Source organism: Pelodiscus sinensis, chromosome 18 (assembly GCF_049634645.1).
Source record: "Pelodiscus sinensis isolate JC-2024 chromosome 18, ASM4963464v1, whole genome shotgun sequence".
In the NCBI taxonomy this organism is placed as follows: Eukaryota; Metazoa; Chordata; order Testudines; family Trionychidae; genus Pelodiscus; species Pelodiscus sinensis.
The window spans coordinates 12,017,373-12,042,790 of NC_134728.1; the positions used below are offsets into that span (position 1 = coordinate 12,017,373).

Consider the following 25,418-nt stretch of genomic DNA (forward strand, 5'->3'; position numbering starts at 1 on the left):
AGCTTGGGAGAGGCTGTGCACTTGCGTGTAAGTTACATTTCTCACTGCAGGGCGGATTTTTGCTTTTCTGAGCTTCAATCTCATCCCTCATGGCTTTAATTTCTTTCTCTGTCAATCTGTCAAATGCTTACAGGTCCTTGGACCATGATGCACGTACATGTAGTAGGCAGGGGTGCCTTTCAGCTGTCTGGGGGGTATGCTTAGACTGATCCCCATCCATTTTAGTCATTCAGGGGAGCATCCTGTCCACTACCCATCTGTTCAGTGGCTTATAGGAAACTAAATCTACACACTCCAAAGAAGGGGTCTGCTGGATCTAGAGTGTCAGACCTTATCAGCAGCTCATGAAATAAGGGGAGTCATCACTCCCTCACATATCTGCTCGGTCTCGAGGTTCGGCTGACCCTCCTTGTGTTCAGAACTCCCTTGTGGGAGAGCCCTGGTGCGGCTGGAATCAGCTTACTTTTCAGAGACCTGGGCAGTGGCATTCACACTCCACTCATTACATTCACACTCAGCATGCTTTTCACACAGAAATTTTCCCACTTTTAGATGCATCTCTCATTATGGACCTCGTCCATATTTGGGGTGGCAAACAACACGTTTCCCCCCAGAACCCAGCACTGCATAAACCTAGGTGCCTTATGTCCAGACGCAATACAACCTTCTTCCCGTACCCGGGGCGGCACCACCAATACCACAGCAGTTCCCAGCACTGCATAAACTTAGGCCTACTCGGGGATAACAAAACAACCTCCCCGGAACCGTTTTGCGTCTGACCTTGTTGCAGATTCAAGAAGTTCGGATGGCGTGAGCCCACAAGAAGCAGACGACCCTACAGGCAGTCCTCCTCCACACCCCAGTAGAGATTTCAAAAGGTCTCTTACCTCTCATTTGGCACCATGGGGGTGAAAGGGGATGGTCTGCAGCCGCTGTCGCTGTCTTCAATCAGGCGTTGCCATCCGAGTCATGGCACCAAATTGTGGAAGAAAACATTGTCCTCACTCTGAGTTTGTAAGCAACAAGTAGCCAGAGGCAGTTTTATTACGAGCTGCAGCAAGGGAAAAACTGGTTCGGACGGGGGGGAAGCCCCCCCCTCTGAGGCAGATCTTCGAATACAAGCAATTATGAAGCAGTTTATATACTGTCTATTAGATATAATAACAATAACAATTAGTCTCCTTCCCATTACAAACACCAATGGCTAACAGTTATTTAGTTCCACCCAGATGCTCCTTATCTCAAGGTCCCTGCCAGAGTCAGCATTCTATCCTTATCTCTGTATGGAGACCAGAGGCAAAGGCAGCGTCTAATTACAGATCTCGCGTTGTCAGGCCACAGACTTAGCCTGACTCTTGCTCTTTTGTTAACAAGACCAAGATGGCTTCACACAAATTCCCTTATTCCCTTTTCCTGCCTCCACAAGCTACACAACTTTATCTACATCAGTTGGGCAGATCTACACGGCACTTATTTTGAAATAGAACACTCTTCCCCCGACTTCCCTTACTTCTCATGCAGTGAGGTTTACAGAAGTCAGAGTAAGAAGCCCGTTATTTTGAATTTATTTGCTGTGTAGGCATGCACTAAGTTATTTCAGAATAACTGACGTCATTCCAAAGTAACACTGCTGTGTAGACATGCCCCAAGAGTGGTTCTCAGCCTTTACACAGTACTGTAGCTCTTTCAGAAGTCTTTGTCTTGCATTTCTCTTTAAAACCACTTGCTCATAAAAATCAGACATAAAAATACAAATTACCACAGTACACTATTACTGAAAAATTGCATAATTTTTCATTTTTAAAATGTTATTATGAAATAAATCAATTGGAATATAAAGATTTCACTTACATTTCAGTGTATAGCATATAGAGCAGTATGAACAAGCCATTGTATAAATTTTTAGTTTATGCTCACTTTGCTAGTGCTTTTTATGTATCTTGTTGTGAAACTAGGCAGATGAATTGAAGTACCTTTTCAAGACCTCTGTGTACCTCAGAGGTACAATTACCTCAGCTTGAGAACCACTGGTCTACAACACTTCAGAGAGCCAATGGGCTGCTGACTTCATCCAGGCTAGCAACTCTATACCGCAGCAATGTTTTGCACAACTTTTAAATGCTAAGAAAAACATTGCTCTATAGATATCTATTTTTTTAACAAACCATTTTAATACATCATTTTGTAGCTGCTATATTTTGCTTTATTTTGCTTGTGGAAATATTTTAATTTTTAAATGTTGGTTTTATCTCAACAGTTTATTTTCTTTCACCCTTTTTGTTTGCATTATTTCTTTCTCATTATTTCTGTGTGCTGTTTTACTTTGTTTTTATTCTTTGAGAAACATTTTGAGATTGACATTTTAAAATTGGATAGCCAATTGTTTATGTATGGGGGAGGAGGGGAGTTAAATAAAATCTCCTAGGATTGTTGTTTCCAAATCTAATACGAGCTAACAAATTCAAGCCAAATGCTAGTGAAAAAAAAGGCATATATTATTTCTTAATGAGAGTCATTTAGCAGAACACAATAGAAGGAGAAGTCATACTTTTAAGTAACTAGGATTAAATTACCATTGCTTTGAGCCTCGTCCAACTCACATAGACTTGAAATTAGATCTGACTCTCAAATCACAGTTTTAAAAGAAGCAGTTAGCCATGACATGACAATTTAATGTCCACTGACACAGCATTAATCATGATATACTCTGGTTCTATCATTAAGATAAAACTGTATTTCCCCAAATAGTCCAGCATTAAAATATTATTTCACGTACTGTCATTTTCAAAAGCCAGAGTGATTGTTTCCATGTGGTTACTACATACAGCAGTGGGGGAAATGAATGGCAGAACACAGAACTCTAGATAAATGGCAAATTGCAAAGACTTCAGATCAACTGCAAGTTATTATGCCAGATCCTCCACTCTTGTAAAGCAGCATAATTCCACTGAAGTCATCAGATCTCTTCCAGGTCACGCTGACGGTATGTTTACACAGCAAAGCTATTTCGAAATAACAGCTGTTATTTTGAACTAACTGTACTAGCGTCTACACAAGCCAACTACTATTTTGAAATTAATTCGAAATAGCGGAGGGCTTATTTCAAACTTAGTAAACCTCATTCCATGAGGTATAATGCCTATTTCGAAATAAGCGCTGTGTCGACGTAGAATAGGGGCTATTTTGAAATAGGGGGCCTCCAGCACTTCCCAGGGTGCCCTGCTGGCCACTCTGACCCCAACCAGGAAACTCCTCTCCTCCCTGCCCCTCGGAGCCCTAAAAGGGATAGAATCTGGCCACAGTGTCTGTGCCAGCTCCAGGCCTGCCAGTCCAGAGCCAGTATTCGCTGCCCCTGACCCAGTGGCCCCAGCATGAGCCAGGCAGCCAGTGCCAGGCAGCCCTCCACCACTGCCCGGGCCCAGTCCCCCAGCTCCCAGGAGCCTGCCAGGGCCTGGAGAAGGCACTTTCCTGGTCCAGGGCGGAGATCAGGGTAGACCTTACTCAGGTTTTGGGGGAGGATGCCCCCAGCGTCCATAATCTCCAATAGCCTCAGCAACAGCCACACAAGGTAATTCCTGACCTGATGCCCTGCCAGAACCGGTTCCAGCAGGCCTTAAATGCGATTCAGCGTCCAATCAGTGTGGATGCGCTATTTCAAAATAGCAAAATGCTATTTCAAATTGCATTTTGTGTCTAGACGCAAAATAATGCTGCAGTGTAGACATACTCTTAGTGTCTTGCTCATTCTGTCCATTATTAAACATCAGATGTTTGTATATGGCAGGTCTGTATTGAAGCCCAACTAACCAGTCACTTAAAAAGTCCATTGTTACCATAGTATGTGAGCGCTTCTCTACTCTTAGTGGAGTTATTCTTACAACACTCCTGCGGGGAAAAGGCTATTGTTCGGGCTGAGGAAAAGGGAAATTGGGAGCAGATGACTAAAGCTTATTTAGGCACCTGAAGATGAGTGGATTTCAGAAGTGCGTAGTAGCCTAACTCATTTAAAGACCTAGCCCTGACTTGAATAATATTGCACAGGAAGTCTGTGGCTGAGTAGAGGATGGAAGATTGGTCTCCTAAGTCCAGGTGAATTCCCTAGCCTAGTGGTCTCCAACCTTTTTACACCCAAGATCACTTTTTAAATGACAGAACAAGCCAAGATCTACCGCCCCACCCTCTCTGTTCTCCTCTCCTTCTTCACTTGCTATCCCCAGCCCCTTACACTGCTGCTTTTTTGCCCCAATTCATCTGTAGGAAGTTTTTCCAACATTTGGCCTGTCTAGACTTGACCAAATGTCAGAAAAACCCCTTCCAGTCCGGGCAGTGTTGGGGTCAGATGTAGGTTTAGGGTACTCAGTAAGCCACAGACTTCTGGATGCGAGGGTTTAGGAATTTGGGTTGGGGTATGTGAGGGGCTCAGGGCAGGGGGTTCCAGTGTATGATAAGCTGAGATCTAGGGTCTGGGGGAAAGGGGAGTGCAGGAGTGTCATGATGCTGTGGCCAGATGGGGGCTTGGTCCCAATTGGGGGATTGTTGGCCAGGCTTCATTTTCAAATAAAATACTATGTCAAACACAAAAAGTTTCTGCATTGTCTTTATTTCTGAGAAGGGCAGGGAACCTGTTTGGACAGGGTGCCAGTGGGGACAGGTTTCTGCGGCTGGGAACGGGAGAGGGGATAGGGTGCCAGTGGGGACAGGTTTCTGCGGCTGGGGACAGGAGAGGGGATAGGGTGCCGGGAGGGCAGGGTATAGGGTGCCAGTGGGGACAGGTTTCTGCGGCTGGGAACGGGAGAGGGGATAGGGTGCTGGGAGGGCAGGGGACAGGGTGCCAGTGGGGACAGGTTTCTGCGGCTGGGGACAGGAGAGGGGATAGGGTGCCGGGAGGGCAGGGGATAGGGTGCCAGTGGGGACAGGTTTCTGCAGCTGGGGAGAGGGGGGAGGGGACAGACGGAAGTGGGGGCAGAGAGTCCCCTGCTATCGCCTCCTCCCAGGATTCTCTCCCCCCCCCCCTCCTCGGGAAGTCAGCACGTGCCTCCTATAGCACAGCCAAAGCCCCGCGGGTACCTGCCCCGGGGCCAAACCCCCTCTCCCGCAGCGCAGCACAGTCAACCCCCTTCTTCCCTCCCACCTGCAGCATGGCCAAACCTCTGCGGGTGCCTGCCCCATGCCAAACCCCAGGGCTGACCCCTGCTCCTGCAGCGCCGGCTGCTCAGGGAAGCCGCTGCACTCCTTCTCCAGGGCCACCGCCCCCTCCCCCAGCATGCAACGGAGCTGTGGGAGGGGAGGAGCCCGCGCACTTCTAGAACCCCCGGAAGTGACGTGGGCTTCAGACAGGACTTCCGTCCTCCCCACGGGAAGCCGGCACTACACTAGAGGTAGGTGGTGGGGGGGAAATGGGGGATGGGGGTGCCCGAACGCCTCGCGATCGACTTGTCAAGGCATCGTGATCAACCAGTTGATCATGATCAATGAGCTGGTGACCACAGCCCTAGCCAGTGTTCCATTTTCCTCCTTGTGGGAGCTGCTGTGCCCTGCTACTATCCTTCAGCATGAGGAACTCAGAACATGAATTTAGGCACTGTGCTCTTGATGAATTCCAGAGCCATGTAGAAATGCTTGGAAACTGAGACACAAAGAAAAACACAACAGACCACCGTCACCATATTTTATGGACAAACTTTCTTTTAAATAAAGTTAATCAAGATACTATTGTACTGTAAACAGGACAGTTCAATAGTCTTTGTTTAAATTGCCTGATTATAAGCCTCTTAATCCTGTGAGATGTCTCTGTCCTGTAAACCCCTCTGCAGTAGATTAGAAGTGTATCATTTTTGAAAATTATACTTGCAAAAGCAAACATCGTTTTCAATATCATCTGTTTAAAATTTTGCTTGACTACGATTCCAGTGGCTTCCACGCCAGGGATTTAAAGGTTTAAAGTTCCCTTGGTTGGAATCTGTTCCTTTTTTCCTTCCTTCTGTTACATTTTCATTTGCTTAGCAATCACCTACATATCATACTTAGATCTGAGAACATTCTTTTCTCTTTGAATCAGCCAAGGTCAGACTTTCCCAAGTGGCCTCCCCTTTGGGTGAGCCCTTTTGGCCCCACTGATTTCACCTGGAATAACTCATGCTCAAAGCCTCTGAAAACCAGCTCCTAGCGCAGGAGTGGGCAATAACTTTTGATTGGAGGGGCACTCCAAGGATTTGAGGTGGTGGGTGAAGGAGGGGATTGGGGTACAGGATCTGGGAGTGGAGTGTTTGTGAAGGAAAGGATTCTGAACTAGAGAGGTGTAGGAGGGTGTGCAGCATCTGGATGGGAATTGTGACCTGGGGCAAGGAGTTGGGGAAAGGAGGAGTAGAATGTCAGGTGCAGTCTCTCACAGGGAGGCACTTACCTTAGTAGGCAGCTCCTGGCCTGCAGAACTCTTGGGAAGGCTCCCTGCCTGCCACAGCCCTGCACATCACTCAAAGTGGCCGTATGCTGGGTCCATAATGTGTCTCTGCACTACACACCCCATGGAGAGGGGGGCTATGTGCACTGCCCGCACTCAGCTCCCATTGGCTGGAAACCAGCCATTGGGAGCTGTGATAATTGTGCTGGGGTGGGGGAATCACACAAAAGCCCCCACAACTCTGGGGAAAAATTGCACATGGCTCCAACTGCTGGTCACTTTGAAGGGCCATGGCAGGCACGAAGCCTGCCTGAGGGTCCCACTGGGCAGTGCATCATGGTGGGCCAGATTTTGCCCGCTCCTGTCCTAGGGACACCATCTTGAAAGGTGGTGAAATGAGTATGAGTGAAAGCTGCTAAGTGCTGCCAGTGGGAACCATGGGTGTTCAGGAATTTTGGGACTGAGCCCGAGGTGTTAAAAGCTAAGCTCTCCAAAATCAAGGTAATTTTTGAAAATGTGGGGCCTTAAATACAGCTAGCATCTTACCTTGCTACAATGAACCACTGCACACTCTAGTAATAGAATCACACTTACTTCTATTCAAAACTGCAAGGTTTAGGGCTCATGAAAGAAAGTCACTAACACAGGGGTGGCCAACCTGTTCCAGACGAAGAGCCACAAAAGCAGTGGAGACAATGTGAAGAGCCGGGACAAAGTTGTTGAGCAAAAAACACAAACAATACACCACACTGGGGGAAAATAGGTGCAGCTGCTTCCCCCCTTTCCCCCCTCCCCAGCATCAACAACTTTGCCCCGGCTCTTCACGATGTCTCCACTGCTATTGTGGCTCACAAAAAAAGCACTGGGAAGGGGTGAGAGGTGCAAGCTCTGGGAGGGAATTTGGGTGCAGGAGGAAGTAGAGAAGAGGATGCTGGCTTAGGGAGGGGGCTTCAGGCTGGAGAGTGTTGGGGAGCTGAGCAAGCTACAGGCTTGTGGCTGTGAAGGTGCAGGAGTTTGGGCTGGGGTCCATGAGGGGCTCAGGGAAGGGAGGCTGGGAGTATGATGGGCTCAGGACGCAGATTTGCAGTGTGTGGATGGTGCAGGAGTGCTGTGGCAGAAGACTGGAGATAATAGAATACTAGGACTGGAAGGGACCTCGAGAGGTCATCGAGTCCAGCCCCCCGCCCTCAAGGCAGGACCAAATACTGTCTAGACTATCCCTGATAAACATTTATCTAACCTACTCTTAAATATCTCCACAGATGGGCTATGTCTACACTGGAGGCTTCTTGCACAAGAACATCTTGCGTAAGGCTTCTTGTGCAATGTCTTGTGCAAGAAAACATCCACACTGCCATGTGCGAGCTGTGCTTTTGCGCAAGAGCTCACATGGCAGTGTGGACGCTCTCTTGCGTAAGAAAGCTCTGATGGCCATTTTAGCCATAGGGCTTTCTTGTGCAAGAAATCCCTGCCAAGCATCCACACTGCCCTCTTGTGCAAGAGTTCCTGTGCAAGAGGGCTTACACCTGATAAAAAAGAGCATAGCTCTTGTGTAAGAAGCCCTCTCTTACCACGCCATACTGTAAATTTCCTTGCACAAGAGCGGGCGGGCAGTGTGGACCCTCTGCAGATTCTTGCACAAGAACGGCTGTACTTGCGCAAGAAGCCGCGAGTGTAGACATAGCCAGGGAGATTCCACAACCTCTCTGGGCAATTTATTCCAGTATTTGACTACCCTGACAGTTAGGAACTTTTTCCTAATGTCCAACCTAAACCTCCCTTGCTGTAGTTTAAGCCCATTGCTTCTTGTTCTATCCCCAGAGGCCAAGATGAACAAGTTATCTCCCTCCTCCTTATGACATCCTTTTAGATATCTGAAAACTGCTATCATGTGTCCCCCCCCCCCCCCCCCTCAATATTCTCTTTTCTAAACTAAACAAACCCAGTTCTTTCAGCCTTCCCTCATAGGTCATGTTCTCTAGACCTTTAATCATTCTCGTTGCTCTTCTCTGGACCCTCTCCAATTTCTCCACATCTTTCTTGAAATGCAGTGCCCAGAACTGAACACAGTACTCCAATTGAGGCCTAACCAGCGCAGAGTAGAGCGGAAGAATGACTTCTCGTGTCTTGCTCACAACACACCCGTTAATGCATCCCGGAATCATGTTTGCTTTCTTTGCAACAGCATCACATCACACTGCTGACTCATATTCGAGTTGTGGTCCACTATAACCCCTAGATACCTTTCTGCCGTACTCCTCAGACAGTCGCTTCCCATTCTGTATGTATGAAACTGATTGTTCCTTCCTAAGTGGAGCACTTTGCATTTGTCTTTATTCAACTTCATCCTATTTATCTCAGACCATTTCTCCAATTTGTCCAGGTCAGTTTTAATTATGATCCTATCCTCCAGATTAGTCGCAACGCCTTCCAGCTTGTTATCATCTGCAAACTTAATAAGCGTACTTTCTATACCAAATCTAAATCGTTTATGAAGAAATTGAACAGAGCCAGTCCCAAAACAGACCCCTGCGGAACCCCACTTGTTATGCCTTTCCAGCAGGATTGTGAACCATTAATAACTACTCTCTGAGTATGAGTATCCAGCCATTTATACACCTACCTTATAGTAGCCCCATCTAAGTTGTATTTACCTAGTTTATTGATAAGAATATCATGTGAGACCATATCAAACGCCTTACTAAAGTCTAAGTATACCACATCAATGAGCTCATTCTGGCCTTTGCCTTTCTAATCTTGCCCTGCATTCCTGTGCTGTTTGCCTATATTCATCCTTTGTAATTTGTCCTAATTTCCATTTTTTATATGACTCCTTTTTTATTTTTAGATCATGCAAGATCTCATGATTAAGCCAAGGTGGTCTTTTGCTATATTTTCTATCTTTCCGACACATTGGAATAGCTTGCTTTTGGGCCCTTAACAATGTCCCTTTGAAAAACTGCCAACACTCCTCAGTTGTTTTTCTTCTCAATCTTGATTCCCATAGGATCTTACCTCTCAGCTCTCTGAGCTTACCAAAATCCGCCTTCCCGAAATCCATTGTCTCTATTTTGCTGTTCTCCTTTCTACCCTTCCTTAGAATTGTGAACTCTATGATTTCATGATCACTTTCACCCAAGCTGCCTTCCACTTTCAAATTCTCAACCAGTTCCTCCCTATTTGTTAGGATCAAATCTAGTACAGCTTCCCCCCTGGTAGCTTTTTCAACTTTCTGAAATAAAAAGTTGCCTCCAGTGCAGTCCAAGAACTTATTTGGTAGTCTGTGTCCCACAGTGTTATTTTCCCAACATATATCTGGATAGTTGAAGTCCCCAATCACCACCAAATCTTGGGCTTTGGATGATTTTGTCAGTTGTTTAAAAAAAGCCTCACCCGCTTCTTCCACCTGAGTAGGTGGCCTGTAGTAGACTCCTAGCATGACATCACCTTTGTTTTTAATCCCTTTTAGCCTAACCCAGAGACTCTCAACACTTTTGTCTCCTATGTCCATCTCCACCTCACTCCAAGTGTGTTCATTTTTAATGTATAAGGCAACACCTCCTCCCTTTTTCACTGTCTATCCTTCCTGAGCAAACTGTACCCTTCTATACAAACATTCCAATCGTGTATTATCTCATCAAGTTTCTGTGATGCCAACAATGTCATAATTGTACTTATTTATTAGCACTTCCAGTTCTTCCTGCTTATTTCCCATACTTCTCGCATTTGTATATAGGCATCTAAGATCCTGATTTGACCTTGCCTCCCAGTTTTGCCCTGACCCTCCTTTCTCTCTGCCATTGTAGCCCACGCTCCCTCCCATTTCCGACCCATCTCCCAGGTCCCCATGTTCTCCATTTACCTGTGAGCTTTGCTCATCTGTCTCCGTCGAACCTAGTTTAAAGCCCTCCTCACTAAGTTAGCCATTCTGTGTCCAAATAGCGTCTTCCCCCTCCTCGAAATGTGAACACCATCCCTGGTTAGCAGTCCTTCCTGGAATAGCATCCCATGGTCAATGAAGCCAAAGCCCTCCTGGCGACACCATCTTCGCAGCCAGGCATTCACCTCCAGGATGCACCTGTCTCTGCCTGGGCCCCTACCTTCGACAGGAAGGATCGAAGAGAATACCACCTGTGCTCCAAACTCCTTCACCTGTACTCCCATGTTTGGAGATGTGGGGGTGCAGGAGTTTGGGGATGTGAGAGGCTCAGGACAGGGGATTCCAGTGTATGATAGGCTCAGGTTTGGGGTCTGGGGAATGCAGGAGTGTTACGATGCTGCGGCCAGATGGGGGCTTGGACCCAGCTGGGGGCTTGTTGGCCAAGCTTTATTTTTAAATATAATATTATGTTAAACACAAAATGTTTCATCAATGTCTTTATTTATGAGAGGAGCAGGAAATCTGTTTTGAGTCGGGGTCACTGACCCACAGAAAAGTCAGTCGATGCCACACAAGTGAGATGTAAAAAAACAACCACTCCAAAATCCCCCAAGCCTCACTAATGTGGCCCCAACTGTGCTGTTGGGGGCAGTAGACAGGATACTGGAGCAGGGTACTCTTGGGGGGAGGGTCTGGTCGGGGGAAGGGACAAAGACAGCTGGGGCCAATACCTGGGGATCCCAGGTCTCAGGAAGTGCGTGGGCTGCTCTTCTCCTCCCCTAAACAGCTGGTGTGCTTCCTAAAATGCCCGGTCTGTTGTTCTGCCAGGGATTTCCTTCCCCCCTGCTGCCTGCCTGCACAGGGTGTGTGTATGTCGGAGTCCCAGAACTGCATGCCAGCTCCAACTTCTCAGTAAGCACATGCTCTTCCTCTGCTCCTCACAACAGCCGCGTGCTTCCTGAGAAGTTGGAGCTGGCATGCAGTCCCAGGATTCCTACTCCCTCCCCCCTCACCTCCTGTGCAGGCAGGCAGCAGGGGGAAAAGACCCCAGTGGTGTAACAGACCCGGCATTTCAGAAAGCACGCCAGCTGGTTATGGGAGGGGAAGAGCAGCCTGCTCTAACCCAGTTCCCTCCTCTTCCCCAAAGCCAGACTCACCCCCCCAACCCAATCCCCCTCTCCTTCCCTTCCCCAAAGCCAGGCACACACCCTCAACCCAATCCCTCTCCCCCCGCTCTAACCTAATTCTCGGGCCCTGGAGCCGCTGCTGCCGCTACAACCACGCGTCTCCCTCCAGGTGCTGGGGCACGTGCGCTTAGTGGCCGGCTTTGAGCATGAGCTGGCCCGGACGCCATGTGCAGCCCAATTCCCCTTCCTCTCCCCCTTCCCTTCCCTAGAGCCAGACACTTCCCCTCCCTGCTGTAACCCAATCCCTCTCCCCCCCAAACTTATGCTCGGGTTCCCGAGCCAGAGCTGCTGTGCCACATCCGGGATGCCATGTGCACCGCCCTTCTCTCCCCTCCCCCCACTGATTCCCTTCCCCTTCTTCAGAGCCAGGCATCTCTCCCCCCAACCTTATGCCTGGGTCCCAGAGCTGCGGCTGAAGCTGCTGCCTGCACTCAGCGGTTGACTGCTAGCACATGCAGGCTGGGACACTGTGTGCGACCTGGCCTGCATGTGCAGGATATGATGCAGTGCACTCGGGGTCGTGAGCTGAACGGCGCTGGCCATGAGCGCACATGTGGCTCTCAGCGGCCCGACCATGACAGCGGCTGACCTGAGTGGTTCTGGGTTCTGTCCTGGTTCCATCAATGCAGCTTGCGAGCCTCAGGTTGCCACTCCTGCACTAGCACTAGCTCAGGTACACAGTATAAGTAGTGCAAGCTTCTCCATGCATATTGTGTTAATGTGCATCAGTCCTAACTTGCAGCAAGACTGATATTTTCTAGTTCTTATCCATCTCTCTTCATGATGCATGGTGGTTTAGGGATAGGCAGCTAAGCAATAGTTATGTTGGGACCACTTCTACTTATGCTACTCATTGTCACCTCACCCATACTGTGTGCTCCCTTCTGTGTCTGTAGGCATGCATGTTGTCTCATACACTTATCAGGTGGCATGCTGGCCAAATCTGGACAAGACACTTTTGAACAGACCCCCAAATCTTTATTTACTTATTACTATAGTGTGAAAAATGTTACTCAGGAGTATGGACCTTAACAAAAAAAATAACTGTTCTGACCTAGAAGGAGCTCTTTTACCATAGGAATCATGTTTTTGTTATATATGAGTGGAGCCTAGAAATTGGACTCCTTGGTATTCACATAATATAAAAAGGAATAAATAATATGGTCACTAATGATTAGGAAAAGGCCACTAAATATTTTACAATGAGAAGCTCCTGGATTTCAAACGCTGATCTCAGTCATTCTGAATTTTCACTAGTGTACTGAGCTCAGAATCTGGCCCGAATATATATTATGTCCATTTTTACAGTGCTATTTAAAAAATACTCTTAGGATGCTGAGTTACTGGAACTCCCAATGACTTCCCATGCTCAGCCACAAACAGCTTATATCATTTAGGGAAAATGTTAATTGGTAAGAATATTAGGAGCTTTAGTATGAGTGGCACTGTACTGGGGCAGCTCCGCACCTAGAAGGTTAAAGAGGCTTCTGTGGGCACTGGCACCCTCAGCCCAGCTCACTCGTGAAGCTCGACAAGGCTGGCAGGTCCTGACAAGGAAGCTACTGGACCCAAAGCCAGATGACATTCTGAAGCAGCAAGACTCCCACTCAGCACTTTAGACTCTGGAAGAATGGGTTGCTGTTTGGGGAACGGCTAGAGAGCGCTGGCTTCCTGAGTCTTCTCAGAAAGGGAAATGGCCTTACTTTTCTTCCTTCTCTTTGGCATCCCAGAAACCCAGGACTTTGCTTTGTGTGAGTCGCAGAACAGTCTGACAACTTGTTGGACTGTTTTAACTCCCCATGCAACAGGGCAAAGGGCCTAAGGAGCACAACTGTGCTCAGGATGCTGAGACGGGCAGTGCTCACACTCCCCAGGAATGATAGAGAGGTCTTTCTCATACCTTTTGGCAACTAAATTTTGTATTGGTCTGGGAGGCTTGCATGAATCTGCCTTCTGCTACCTCCATCTATTTGCTTCTAGCTGCCTAGCAGCCCAAAAGAGCAATACACTACAGCCTTACTGGCTTCCTGCACACTTGCTCCTGCCCATAACTCCCTAAGGTGCTCTTACGTTAAAGACAACACAGGGCTTTGCCAGCGTGCAAATCCATTTGTGTCAAGGGAATCCATAACCTGGAGTGGGCAGGATGATAATCAGTCTAGGTCCGGGTCACTAGAACATGTCTCACCATTGGGGCCCCTGTACCTTTGCTGTCTGGGGAACGGCCTATAAACATGGCTGAAAGGAGTCATAATACGATATCCTTGTCTGCAAGAGCAGGGGTATGTCTACACAGCATGCGGCCCATGCAAATCTCCAAGCCGAGAGCTACAGGGGTGGGCTTGTGGGGTACTAAAAACAGCTGTGGAGATTTTGCAGTTTGAGCTCTTGAATCCCAACCTTCAGCATCTGATCTCCAGCCTGAATCATAATTGCCAGACAATAATTTTTAGCACAGCAGCACAATCCCATCTATTTACCTGGGCTCTGGCTCTCGCTCGCCGTTCTCTGTGTAGATATACCCCCAGCCTTCCTCTCCAACAAGAGAAATTAACTGTGAAGAGTAGCCAATTCATGTCTAGATCTTTGGAACATTTAGGGTTGTGGCAGTGTGTTGTTATGGAGACATTGTTCTTTATTAGAGGCATTTGCTTCAGCTGTGTTATTTAAAGCAGCTTTTTCAAATACAGCAGAATTCTCTAAGGGGCTAGCTATTGTATATGCTATACAGTGGTTCCCAAACTTTTTGGCATCACACCCCGCTTCTTGATTTTTGAAAAAACCCTCACGCTGCCAAAAAAAGGCAGCAAAACTTGTTGAGGAAAAAAAAAAGGAACTGAGCGGGGCAGCAAAACTTGATGGGGGAGAGGAGGCTGGGTCGCCTCACGCTCCCCTGGAATTTCTTCACCCCCCAGTTTGGGAACCCATGTCCTATACAAAGGTAGAAATCCCACTGAGGTCTTGCCCTGAATCTTGTATTTGGTGGGACTTTTTCCTGTGAGAAGTCTGGGGGCTAGTCCTTAATTAACACAGCCAGATATCACCCAAAATATATCTTTGCTTAGCATCACTGTAAAGCACAGTGCCCAGGCTGTTTACAGTCAGTCATGTCAGTTAAGTGGATGCATTATATCACTGGGGAAAAGATTAAGTCAATTCTTCTGCATTTAATAAGTAATTACAGGAAATCATAAAGTTCCAGGACACTCAGGCACAGAGCAACAAGCCGCTTCAGAGCAGCCCCTTGCCACTTTGAGCAGCTAGCTGCCCTCTGTGGCTCTTTGCTCCAGGTGCCATAGGGAAGAAGAGGCTTCATGCACTGTCCTGGACATCCAGCAAAATCTCTGTTTGTAAACCAGCCAGTGGGAGCTCAGAAACCTGCCAATGGGAGCTGAGAGTGTGGGGGCAGTGGGTGAAGACACACCCTCCTGCTGGCACCTGGAGCAAAGAGCCACCGGGACCAGCCTGCCATTTTGAACAGCCTGAGATTTCAGCAAGCAAGCAGCCTGCCTCAGAGTACTGCAGGGCTGCTGGCTGCAAGCTGCCTAGGTACGCACCTCCCAGCTACAGCCTGCTTCTGGGACTCCAGCCTCTCTTCCTCCCTCCAAAACTCCCTGCCCCAAGTCTACACCCCTTCTTGTCCCAGGTCACCATCAAAACCCTCTGCACCCCCGTGGCCTCCTCTAGGTCACAAATCCCTTGCAGAGACTGCGCCCCTTCCTGCACCCCACCCCCAGGCCAGAATCCTCTCTTGCACCAATACTTCCTTCCCAATCCTGCACCCCATTTCCCAGCCCCAAGTCATCACCCAAATCCTCTTCACTCCCTATCTCACCAGTTTCAACTCCCTCCCAGATCCTGCACCCCCTCCTACAACCTTTTTCCCAGACCAGAATGCTCTCATGCCCCTATACTCTCTCTCAGACCCTGCACCCCAATCCACTGCCCCAGGTCATAATCTCCTCCTTTACCCACACTCCTTATCAGACCTTGCACCCCTACCTGCACCCAACATCTGTCCCAGACCCCACATCCCCTCCATAGAAAAGTGCAGCCCTTGACCACAAAATCTATTGCCTCCCTCACCCATGAAGAAAGCAGATGTGCAAAAGGACTCCTCATCTAGCAGTTCCCCATCAAGAACAGGTAGACCTGCCAAGCAGTTTTGAAACTTTTCCCTAACTGCCTTGGGAATTTCCAGGGTGACGCTTTCTATAAACACATGAGAGTATTTATTGAATTCTAGCCCATTCACTTTTTCTCAAATATAATAACTTTAGTTCCAGGTTAGGTAATTCTAGAGCACCTGTGAAACTAGTGTTCTGGCATGGGCTGCATTAGTTAAGATTCAGCAGAAATGGTCCATAGTGGACTCTGCTTTTTGCCTCTCCTGGCAAAAAGGTTTGATAAAGCTTTTGCTTGCCATGCACGTTGTCTTCATTCTGAGGCTCTGGTGATAAACTAATTTTCACATGGATTGCACAAGTACATTGGAAGAAAAATATCATCTGTTGCAGGCATCCCAAAAGAAAACCATTCAGATATAAAACAACTAGATTTTACTCCTGATGCAAAAGCACAACAGTCCCACCAACAATCCAGCACTCCCATGTTAAATCCAGTGCCAAAGCTGGCACAGGCAAGTGTAAATTTACATCATTACAAAATGACATAGAACCTCAGTGAATCTGACACTCTATTATTGTATAAAAGCAGTGTAGGGACATGTGGGACTTAGGGTGAGGTAAGATTCCATGTACAGATACAAAATTAAAATTGCACCAGCACCCACGCAGGAGAATATAGTAGAAGTGTAAAATATATTGACCACTTCTACATATTAGCTGTGTCAGTGGAGACAACATTGCATTAGTATGGTGCTAGCCATTTTGGATCCTTTACCATCTGATCCGGAAGTCAATGGAACTTCTGGCTGAGGTAAGAGTACAGAGTTCACAAATTGTCTCGATCAATTGCTTCTGTGTATGTCCAACACCACCAATGAAACCAGATATGGGTTATACCAAGATATCCATTGATCCATGGAAGATTAAATTATTATTTTTTAAAGCATGGTTATATCAAAAAGTTCCTTTTATTGTGATTTTCATTTTACTTCGTTTGCAGACTACTAGGAGACCTACCACTCTCCTTTGAAGATGGCAAATTCTGACAAGTCTAAGTGTGCATATGTATACCAAAAATGTTATTCGTGATTATAAATGAACATTATAACCTTCATAGCAAAAGGCTGGTTATTTAAAATATATAGACATATGTGCACACAAACATTCCCTTTGTTATGTTATTTTAAAAAACACCAAAAGGCCGTAGAAGTGTTTTAACAATAAATAATCTACTTTTCTATAAACATACAAAATCATGCCAGCAAGTACAAAATAGTGATACAAAGTAATAATTGAAAGATATATTCACTTTATAACTCTAATAATTTATTTATGAAATATATCCATATATATAATATATATATAAAAATTGACGAAGACCTTACCCTTTCTTGTTTCAATGTCTATTGCCACTATTTAACCTATGTATCCATTTGTATTGTGAAGCCAAAAGTTCAGTTCTATTCAATTTACAGTTTTTGTTTTGGTCTCCAACTATCTTCTGATAAAACATGAATGTCATTTGCTCATAATTTCACCTAGGAGGATTTGTATGACAGTCTAACAAAGGAATATTTAATGCCACAAGTTAGGAAATTCTTGTTACATTTTAAACCATATCATTTGGGAGTAATTCATCCTCTTGCTTGTTCTTTTGTTTCCCCCAAAAAACAGGCCAGTCCATACTTGCTAATGAAATCACTTTTGGTGATAAATTTCCAGGGATCAACATTGTCTTTCTTCCCATATTCTTGACATTTCCACAATCCGTCAACTCCTCAGAGAAGTGGTTTGAATCAAGGATTAAAAACATGTCTTGAAATATCAGCAAATAGGAATGTATGCACTGTGCATATATGGCACAGCACGTATGAGATGGTCTAATATAGTAAATTATTTTGAATGTATGAAGCTTTAAATGATTTTGTATCTTTCAGTCTTAGTTTCATCCTCAGCAGCTTCTTGTTGGTAGATAATTAGAGTTTCGTTCATCAACTACATTGTATCCCTAGATATTCATTGTAGAAGTGTTTCTGGATTGAACTTTCCAGCACAGAAATAATTTGTGCCTTAATTAAGCAACTTATTGAATACTTACTGTATACTGCTAACTTGCTATATTTTATAATGATATAAATATTAACCATTCATATTTATTCTGCATAGATACTGTCATTTAAACATCTGCCAGCAAAGTTACAATATGATGATTCAGACTTGCATCTGTTAGTAAGAGACATATTTTGTTTCCATTTATCGGTAATGCAAATTCTTATACACATAGTTCTCTAATGTATTAGATTCTCCAATTGTAATTGCCCGCATAAAGCTGAAGCAGTGTACTTCATATAGGCATCAAGCACTAAGTGCAACATTAAGTTTCTGTTGTATTATTTTTAAAACCAGGTTAAAAAAGGTCATTTTTGGATCTCTGTGTTGCTATAGTTTGAATATTCCTTTTTCCCCCCACCCCCCCCACCCCCCATCTCCAGGGTACATCCTGTACTGCATGGTTTATGAGACTCTTGTTGGACAAGTATAAAAGAATGCAAAGCTCTTCCCACAGGTTCACGTGCCCTCAAACTGGCATCAGTGCAATAAGGTGTTGCACATTGCTGGATTATCTATTGGCAGCAAGCCTGAAGCACTCCAAAATGTCCATCTCGTAGGAGATTTGTAGCTTTAGGTCCTTGCTTCTGAGCTTCAGCAAACAAACTTTAACCTTTAAAAAATAAATTTGAATGAAAATTGCTGGATTATACTGCACTGTATGAACCTGCTTTTTGACAGCAGCCTTGCCATGACCTCAGCAAAACTGTGGGTGCAAAACTGTGCCCAGGACTATTTGTGGGTGCAGTGACTAACACTTGGAAATCTAATTATATCTGATTCAGAAACAATGTTGTAAGGATGAATTCCAATCAGGAGGTTCTAATCCAAGAACCTCCCTGGCAAATGGCAGCTAGGAAGTTCCAGATTTGGCATGTCTAGTTCCACTGGCTGCTGTGATCAAGCTCAAAATAGAAAGCATTTTGCCACAATTCTGATGTGAAGTGAGGTTTGTGTAAAGAATAGATTGGGGAGTGTAGGTGGAGAGGGTTAACTGAAATCAGAATCTAGGTCAAATTTACCTCTTCACAACTGGCAATAAACCAGATTTACTGTTCTTTCTAAATATTTTCTCCACCCAACTTGCTCCACTTTCTGTGTCTTGGCAACTTAAGTTTTACTGGAATGATACATGAACAGATGTGTCCAAAGTTGCTCCAAGGGAAATTGAACAAAATCAAACATAAGCAAACAGCCACTAAAAACACCAAAACATGTGACCAGTGCCAATAAATGTGTTGTCTTAATGCCTGAGACACAAAATCCTTAGAAGTCCTGGTTGATTTCACCATCATTAACTGAAGCCATTCCTGTGAGAGCATTTTAAATATGTCTGCAATGTAATGAAGTTACAAAACAAAGCATTTGGCCAAATTTTGCTCTGATATGATACTTTGTGGATTTGAAGTAAGGGCAAGATTTAGATCTCTGTATGCACAGGAACTGAAATTAATGTTTCTATCTAGCACAAAGTAAAACTTGCACATACCTCTCAGTTCAGAAACTGCCTAGATCCTCTGTGCTAATGAATGAAGGCATGTTCATTTTCTCTGTGCTGCTCTTTCTCTGCTGTCTTTTTCAGGAGTCCCTGATTACTGTGGAAAAGATAATGAGTTTAAGATTATTTTAGTGTTACTATTTCAGTTTTGTTAAGTGCCAATTCAGGTAACACACTTTTCTTGCAAAAGATTGAAACAGGCATATGCCCCGGATTTTTTTCCCTTTTGTCTGAAAAGAATGTAGGATTAATCATGCACTGAATTACCCTATTTATTTTCCCATCTAGACAGGAGCTCTGCTATTTCATGGATGCTATGTCATTTAAAAAAATCCAGAAAGCTATACTGAATTCTATGAGAATTTAATTGAGAAACTACAATTTTGTTGATCATTTAAATTTATTGTGTGCAGCTTGATTAATTCATTTGAATGAAATAGCTAATTTTACATATGTTCAGTGATGTTCAAAATTTACTTATTCATTAATTATTTTAAAAACAGAAAATCACAGAGCCTCACCATCTGTTCTCTTGGGTTCTTTTGCAAAACAACATGCATTGTTTGTCATGTACGTCCAAACAAGAACACCGTGATAAAGACCAGTCTAAAGACTCTGTGCTCCCACAAAGCTGTCCTGTAGACCTTTTGCCTCTGAAACTGCCTCGGTAGTTAGACAATCCATATGGTACAGTCCTCCTGTAATGAGAAACACAGACACGATACAGTTTTAGGAACTACTTTGGGTACAGTTCAGTATCTGTTTCTATTCATTTATATGTTTCCATTAAATAAAATGTTCTATTGGTCTGGGGCTCCTGAACAATTCGTTCATGCCACAAAATTCAAATGAAGTCTGTATTCACAGAGAAAGTCATTCCCAAACCAGATTGCAACTCCTCCAAGTTGAACCCGCACTGTCAGAGAAAGATAAAATGTCATTATGTGAAAATGCACTCCTAATAGCAGAAAACATCAGCATGGAAAACAAAGAATGTAGTTTCTACAGTGTTACTTGTTAATCACAATATACCAACTGCCTGAGAACTGAATGGAAATACCACGGGTGGTGGTTTTAATTCTCACTAGTCCTTATTTTTACATATGAGCCAGTCTTGATTCTTTATGTAGAATGTTCCTAGAGAAATTACACATTCAGGGCCAATGATTTACACCATCTGAGAAGCTTGCCCACAGATACAGCTGCCACTTTCATTAGCACTGTTACCTGTCTGTTTAGTTCACTGCGTAGTGCTTGGCACATAGCCCCAAATCCATAAATATGGGAATTAAGTGAACCATCCCCCTAATATGTAGATCAGCAATTGTGGAGGCAACAACAGCCCAGCTCCTGGAGCACAGAGACTGTTAAATGGCGCAACTACTGCTGATCTGCTAGAGACTATAATCATATCAGGAAAAAATCCTCCTTAGCAGTGTTCTCTGTAAGATGTGTGCTTGTGCGGCTGCTAAGGAATGATTCAAATGCTTCCCAGCTGATTAGCAGAGTGCCCACAGCTAGGTTTTCTATTTTGTTGTTTCTATTGGTGGTGCACATTAACACATGCCTTGATGCACATACATTTATTCCACACGTGGACTGAAAAAATCCACACATGGATGGAAAAGATTAGAGGGAACATTGCTCCTTTTCTGAGTGGGTGCCCATTCTGGAAAGAGGTTTTTCTGAGTGGGTGCCCATTCTGCTAATATCCCAATGCATATGCTTACTGGCAGATGGTGTGAATATTATCATGAGAATTATGAGATATGTTTATTTATTACCACCATGTGGCAACCACATGGCATTTCTGAAAACCCAGAAGACAGCTCTAATTTATGCTAGGGTCAGACCAATCTATCCAACCCACATTGTTGAAAATAGAAAAAAAAATCAACTTATTTTTAAAGGAAATGGGATGAGGGAAGAACAAAAGAAGTATCATTTTGACAAAGGGCTTCAGAACAAAGTGACTGACTGTGAGTGATTAACTGTTAGACAAATATTGCATGGTTGGAGTGCTCAGTTTAATTTGTTCTCATTCAATCCCATTAGGCTGGCACTAGGAGATCTTCAAGTTTACTATCAGTCCACACTTCAGGGGGAGGGATGAAGGAAGGAACTGAAGAGTGTAGAAAAATATCTTCCTGCTGTCTGCAAGAACACCACAACCTCTGAAGATTTTGATTGCTATTCTCTAGGGTAATGCACATTATTTATTCAGAGTTATAACACATCATCTGTTTGTGTACTATTTTCACAACTTTTGCTGCTGGAACTGCAGTGAACTTGCCAGGCAATGAGTAAAAACAGCCTCTGCCCACATGAAATCACATCCAAGAAGGGAAACGTCTTGGAAGAAAAGAGACATCCCCTCTCTCTCCAGTAGGAATACACAGGAGCTGTGTTGTGACTGGCTCCCTTTCTATCTCTTACATTGTCCTACCTCCTCTAAAGGGCCTAGGAACAGCAGAGCAGAAGTTGATGCTTAAATTAGTAGCATTAAACTCCTCTGGGAATCTCCTCAGGGAATCAAATTTTACAAGGGACAGAGCAACAGAGCAGCTGTACCTAGCTGCACTCCCACCCCAGTGACCTGTTGTCCTGGAAACCCATAGGGGCATAAACACTGAAATGGAACATCCCCGTTCATGGGGAAGGGAAACCATTAGAGCCCTTAAGCCCTGCTCTGCCCCTTCCACATAGTTCAGTTAGTTCTGTTCCAGACGTGCACTGCTTTCATCCTATCCCGTTCTTAAAACTGAGGCTGACCTGGCACATGGAAGTTAGTCATAAAGTTTCATCTAGTGTTACCAGATGGTTTAAAAAAAATACCGGCCACACTTGATCTCAGATTGGGGGGGAGGATCGGCTGGGAGGGGAGTGGGGCTGGCCAGGAGGGGACCGGGGGAAGTGGGACTGGCCTGGGGACATTGGAGGGAGGGGAGGACCGGACAATGGGAAGTAGAGCTGGCCAGGAGGGAGTCGGGGGGAGCAGGGCTGGATGGAGGAAATGGGGGGAGGGACCGGCCGCTGGGAAGCAGGGCTGGCTGGGAGGAGCTGGGCTGGCCAGGGGGGAACTGGTCGTCGGGAACCGGGGCTGGCCGGAGGGGGGCAGGGAGTGGGAGGAGGGGGAACCGGCCGGTGGGAAGCGGGGCTGGCCAGGGCGCACACAGATCCCAGGGTGCTGCCAGTCCTGCATACTGTCCCTCTGGGGGCACATGGGCAAGTCTGGCCCCGGGGATTCCATCCTGCCCCGCCCCAACTCCCCTCCTCTCTACTGCATAGTTGCATACTGCCTGGCTGGTAGACATGCTCATGCAGTGTGAGCGTGTCTACCAGCCAGGCAGTATGCAACTATGTAGTGATACTCACGATAATAATACAAAATGTAATTAGAAAATACCAGACATATATGGTATTTTCTCAATTTGTTTCCCAGACAGAATGCTCAAATACTGGACTGTCCAGTTCAAAACCGGATACCTGACAACCCTAGTTTCATCTTATTTAAAGCTAGATTATGGAAATCTTTTTTCTCGTGCTGATGAGCACCTACTCACAAGATTGTAAGATCTTCACGGTAAGGGATAAGCCCATTTGTAGAGAGGACATTGTGGATGCGTCTAGACTGGCAAGATTTTGCCCAAAAGCAATTGCTTTTGCGCAAAAACTTGCCGGCGGTCTACACTGGCTGTTTGAATTTGCCCAAGAGCACTGACTTTGTAATGTACAAAATCAATGCTTTTTGCGCAAATACTTTCACGCTCCTGCTCGGGAAAAAGCCCTCTTGTGCAAGAATACTTGCTCAAGAGAGCCAGTGTAGACAGGGAAGAACGGTTTTGTGCAAAAAAGCCCCGATGGCTAAAATGGTGATCAGGGCTTTCTTGTGCAAAATCGCATCTAGACTAGCCACGTATGCTTTTGCGCAAAAGCATCCGTGCTAATCTAGACGTGCTTTTGCGGAAATACTTTTAATGGAAAAACCTTAAAAACCTTTAATACTTTTCCATTAAAAGTATTTCCGCAAAATCATGCCAGTCTAGACGCAGTCTGTATGTTCATAGTGCTGAATGTGCATATGCATAACAATGCACAAAGTATGGAATGGATTTTGATGTAATTTGAAATTGAAAACTTTAATTTATGGCACATAGATGATTGATAGAGGAAAATGTTTTTAAAGAGCTTGTGCAGATATCATTGCATTACATGCAGAACAGATATAGAAAAATTCCCACAGAAAGGTACAGTCAAGTTTTCTCACACTGGCCAAACTAGTTGCCATGAAAAAAATCAACATTTCCCAAAAGTTAGCAGTTATTTCCTATCCTGTATAAAGGGGAAACTGGTGTCTTATGCTCCATGTCTTGGAAAAAGCATTCACAGCTTTCAGAATATATTCAAGATACTTCATCCATAAGGACCAATAAATGCCCCACAAACAGGGCCAAAATCAGTGACAGTTTGAGAAAGTGTAATTGCTGTGAATGATGAAAAGCACATAAGTAAAAGTTTGTCTGTAAGCCAATGTGCAGACTGGCCAGCTAGGGATAGAAAAATTACAACCCAACTAATGGTCTCTTCGTATCCCTGGCTTCAGATCTTTTATTTCTAAAACACAAATTCAGAAGCAGAACAGAGTATTGAGTATTACCAACCCAGGGCCTTTCCCACTTCAACCAACTGACAAGGGAAATTATATCCCTTCCTGGATACTCCATTGGGACCCACATTAAGGTTTTCATAACTCTAGGGTTCCTATTTGTTACACTTGGTTAAGAGGCGAGACATTTTATTTTTGGCTTCCAGCTGTAAGTCACGTACTTATGCCTAATCATGTACTTGTTATCTACCACTCCCAGTTTCAAAGGGCCCACTGGCCTGGGACTTGTACATGTTCTCCCAGGCCCTGTTACCTCAGAGGAAAAGGTAATTTTTTTAAAAAAAATTCAGGCCTCTCTGTTAACCAAACTTGTATCCTTCTCACTGCCCTAAGTCTCCTTCTGTCATTTCTTCTTTATTCTGGGTCCATGCACCCATTTTGTAATCTAAAACAGTGGTGTGGTATCCCATTCTGCAAGACCCCTCAGAGTTCAGGCCTTGATTTCTATCCAGCTCAGCAATTTCTTTGAGTATGATCCTGTGCTCAAACCCCAATGATGTGTGTGTATTGTATCAGTGTAGCTGTTTTATGAGTTTAGTTCATAAACTTCAAAGGAATCACATTCCACAGGGAGCAAGGGTAAAGTCAGTGGGAGTTGTGCGCATTCATTCACATGGGCCAAAACTTTCAGTTGCATCTACTTAGATGGATTAGATTTACTAAGTATAACAAAGCCTGCATCTTAATCACCTTTGCAGCCATAAACAGCCAGAGATTTTAAGATAATCTAACTTTATCACAAAGGAAAGGAAGAAACTCAACTTGAGAAAGATAGGTTGGCCAAGAAAAAAAGGACTACAAACTCTGGGCCAAATTCTGTCCTCCAGTTAAACCACTGTAAATCTGGCATAACTCCACTGCAGTCATAGTCACTCATGCAACTGAGAGCACATTTTAACTGAGTACTTGAAGACAATTTTAGCCTGTGCATATGTATACTTATAATATGTGATGGTGTTAGTGTTTCAAGTTAGCACGTACCTCTGTCTCACTGCTTTGGAAGTGAGGGAGAGTAGTATGGTTGAGGGCTAATCTATATGAGGAAGCTCTTCAACATAAGGGTATGAATTTTAAGTACACCCTTCTTCCAAAGTAGATTAAACTGAAGTGCAAAAAAGGATTCTTAGTGCAGTATAAGACTGTCCACAAGGGGAGCTGTTATGAAATAACTACTGCTGTTTATTACCCTGTGCAAACAAGCTTGGGGAGTTCCAGATGAGTAGATAGCAGAAGCATTTGCCTTGTAGCATGCTTAATCTTACACTGTTATACTCGAGTAATCAAGTGCAGGTGTTTGTGCAGCATACTTATGTAGAGATGTAATGCTTACATTCAAAAGCAGGGAAATGGAAATACACTAAAGTCGCAGTGTGGTAATTAAGTCTGTCAACACTTTAACATTTATACTGCAGCTATGCCTAGTGGCCAAGCTGGTCTGGGGCCATTTTGTTAGATGCTATACAAATCAATAGCTAATAACAGTATCTCTCTGCTCATATTTTATTGTCTTCTTTCAATCAAAACATATGCTTGTTAGCACAGCAGGGCAGC

General features: G+C 44.8%; 1 protein-coding gene across 5 annotated transcripts in view; it reads right to left on the minus strand.

The window, feature by feature from the left end:
- Positions 1–25,418, minus strand: part of EDN3 (endothelin 3) — a 148,569-nt gene that overhangs the window by 94,504 nt on the left and 28,647 nt on the right. For 3 of the 5 annotated variants that reach the window (XM_075901121.1, XM_075901119.1, XM_075901120.1), the window contains exons 3-4: positions 19,723–19,899; positions 19,193–19,298 (exon numbers count right to left, since the gene is read on the minus strand). In XM_075901121.1, coding sequence (XP_075757236.1) covers positions 19,226–19,298; positions 19,723–19,899 — 250 coding nt within the window. In that variant the 3' untranslated portion in view covers positions 19,193–19,225. Of the gene's footprint in view, positions 1–887; positions 7,175–16,543; positions 18,317–19,192; positions 19,299–19,722; positions 19,900–25,418 lie in introns of those variants that run through there. The other 2 variants (XM_075901118.1, XM_075901116.1) reach the window with 2 other exon arrangements.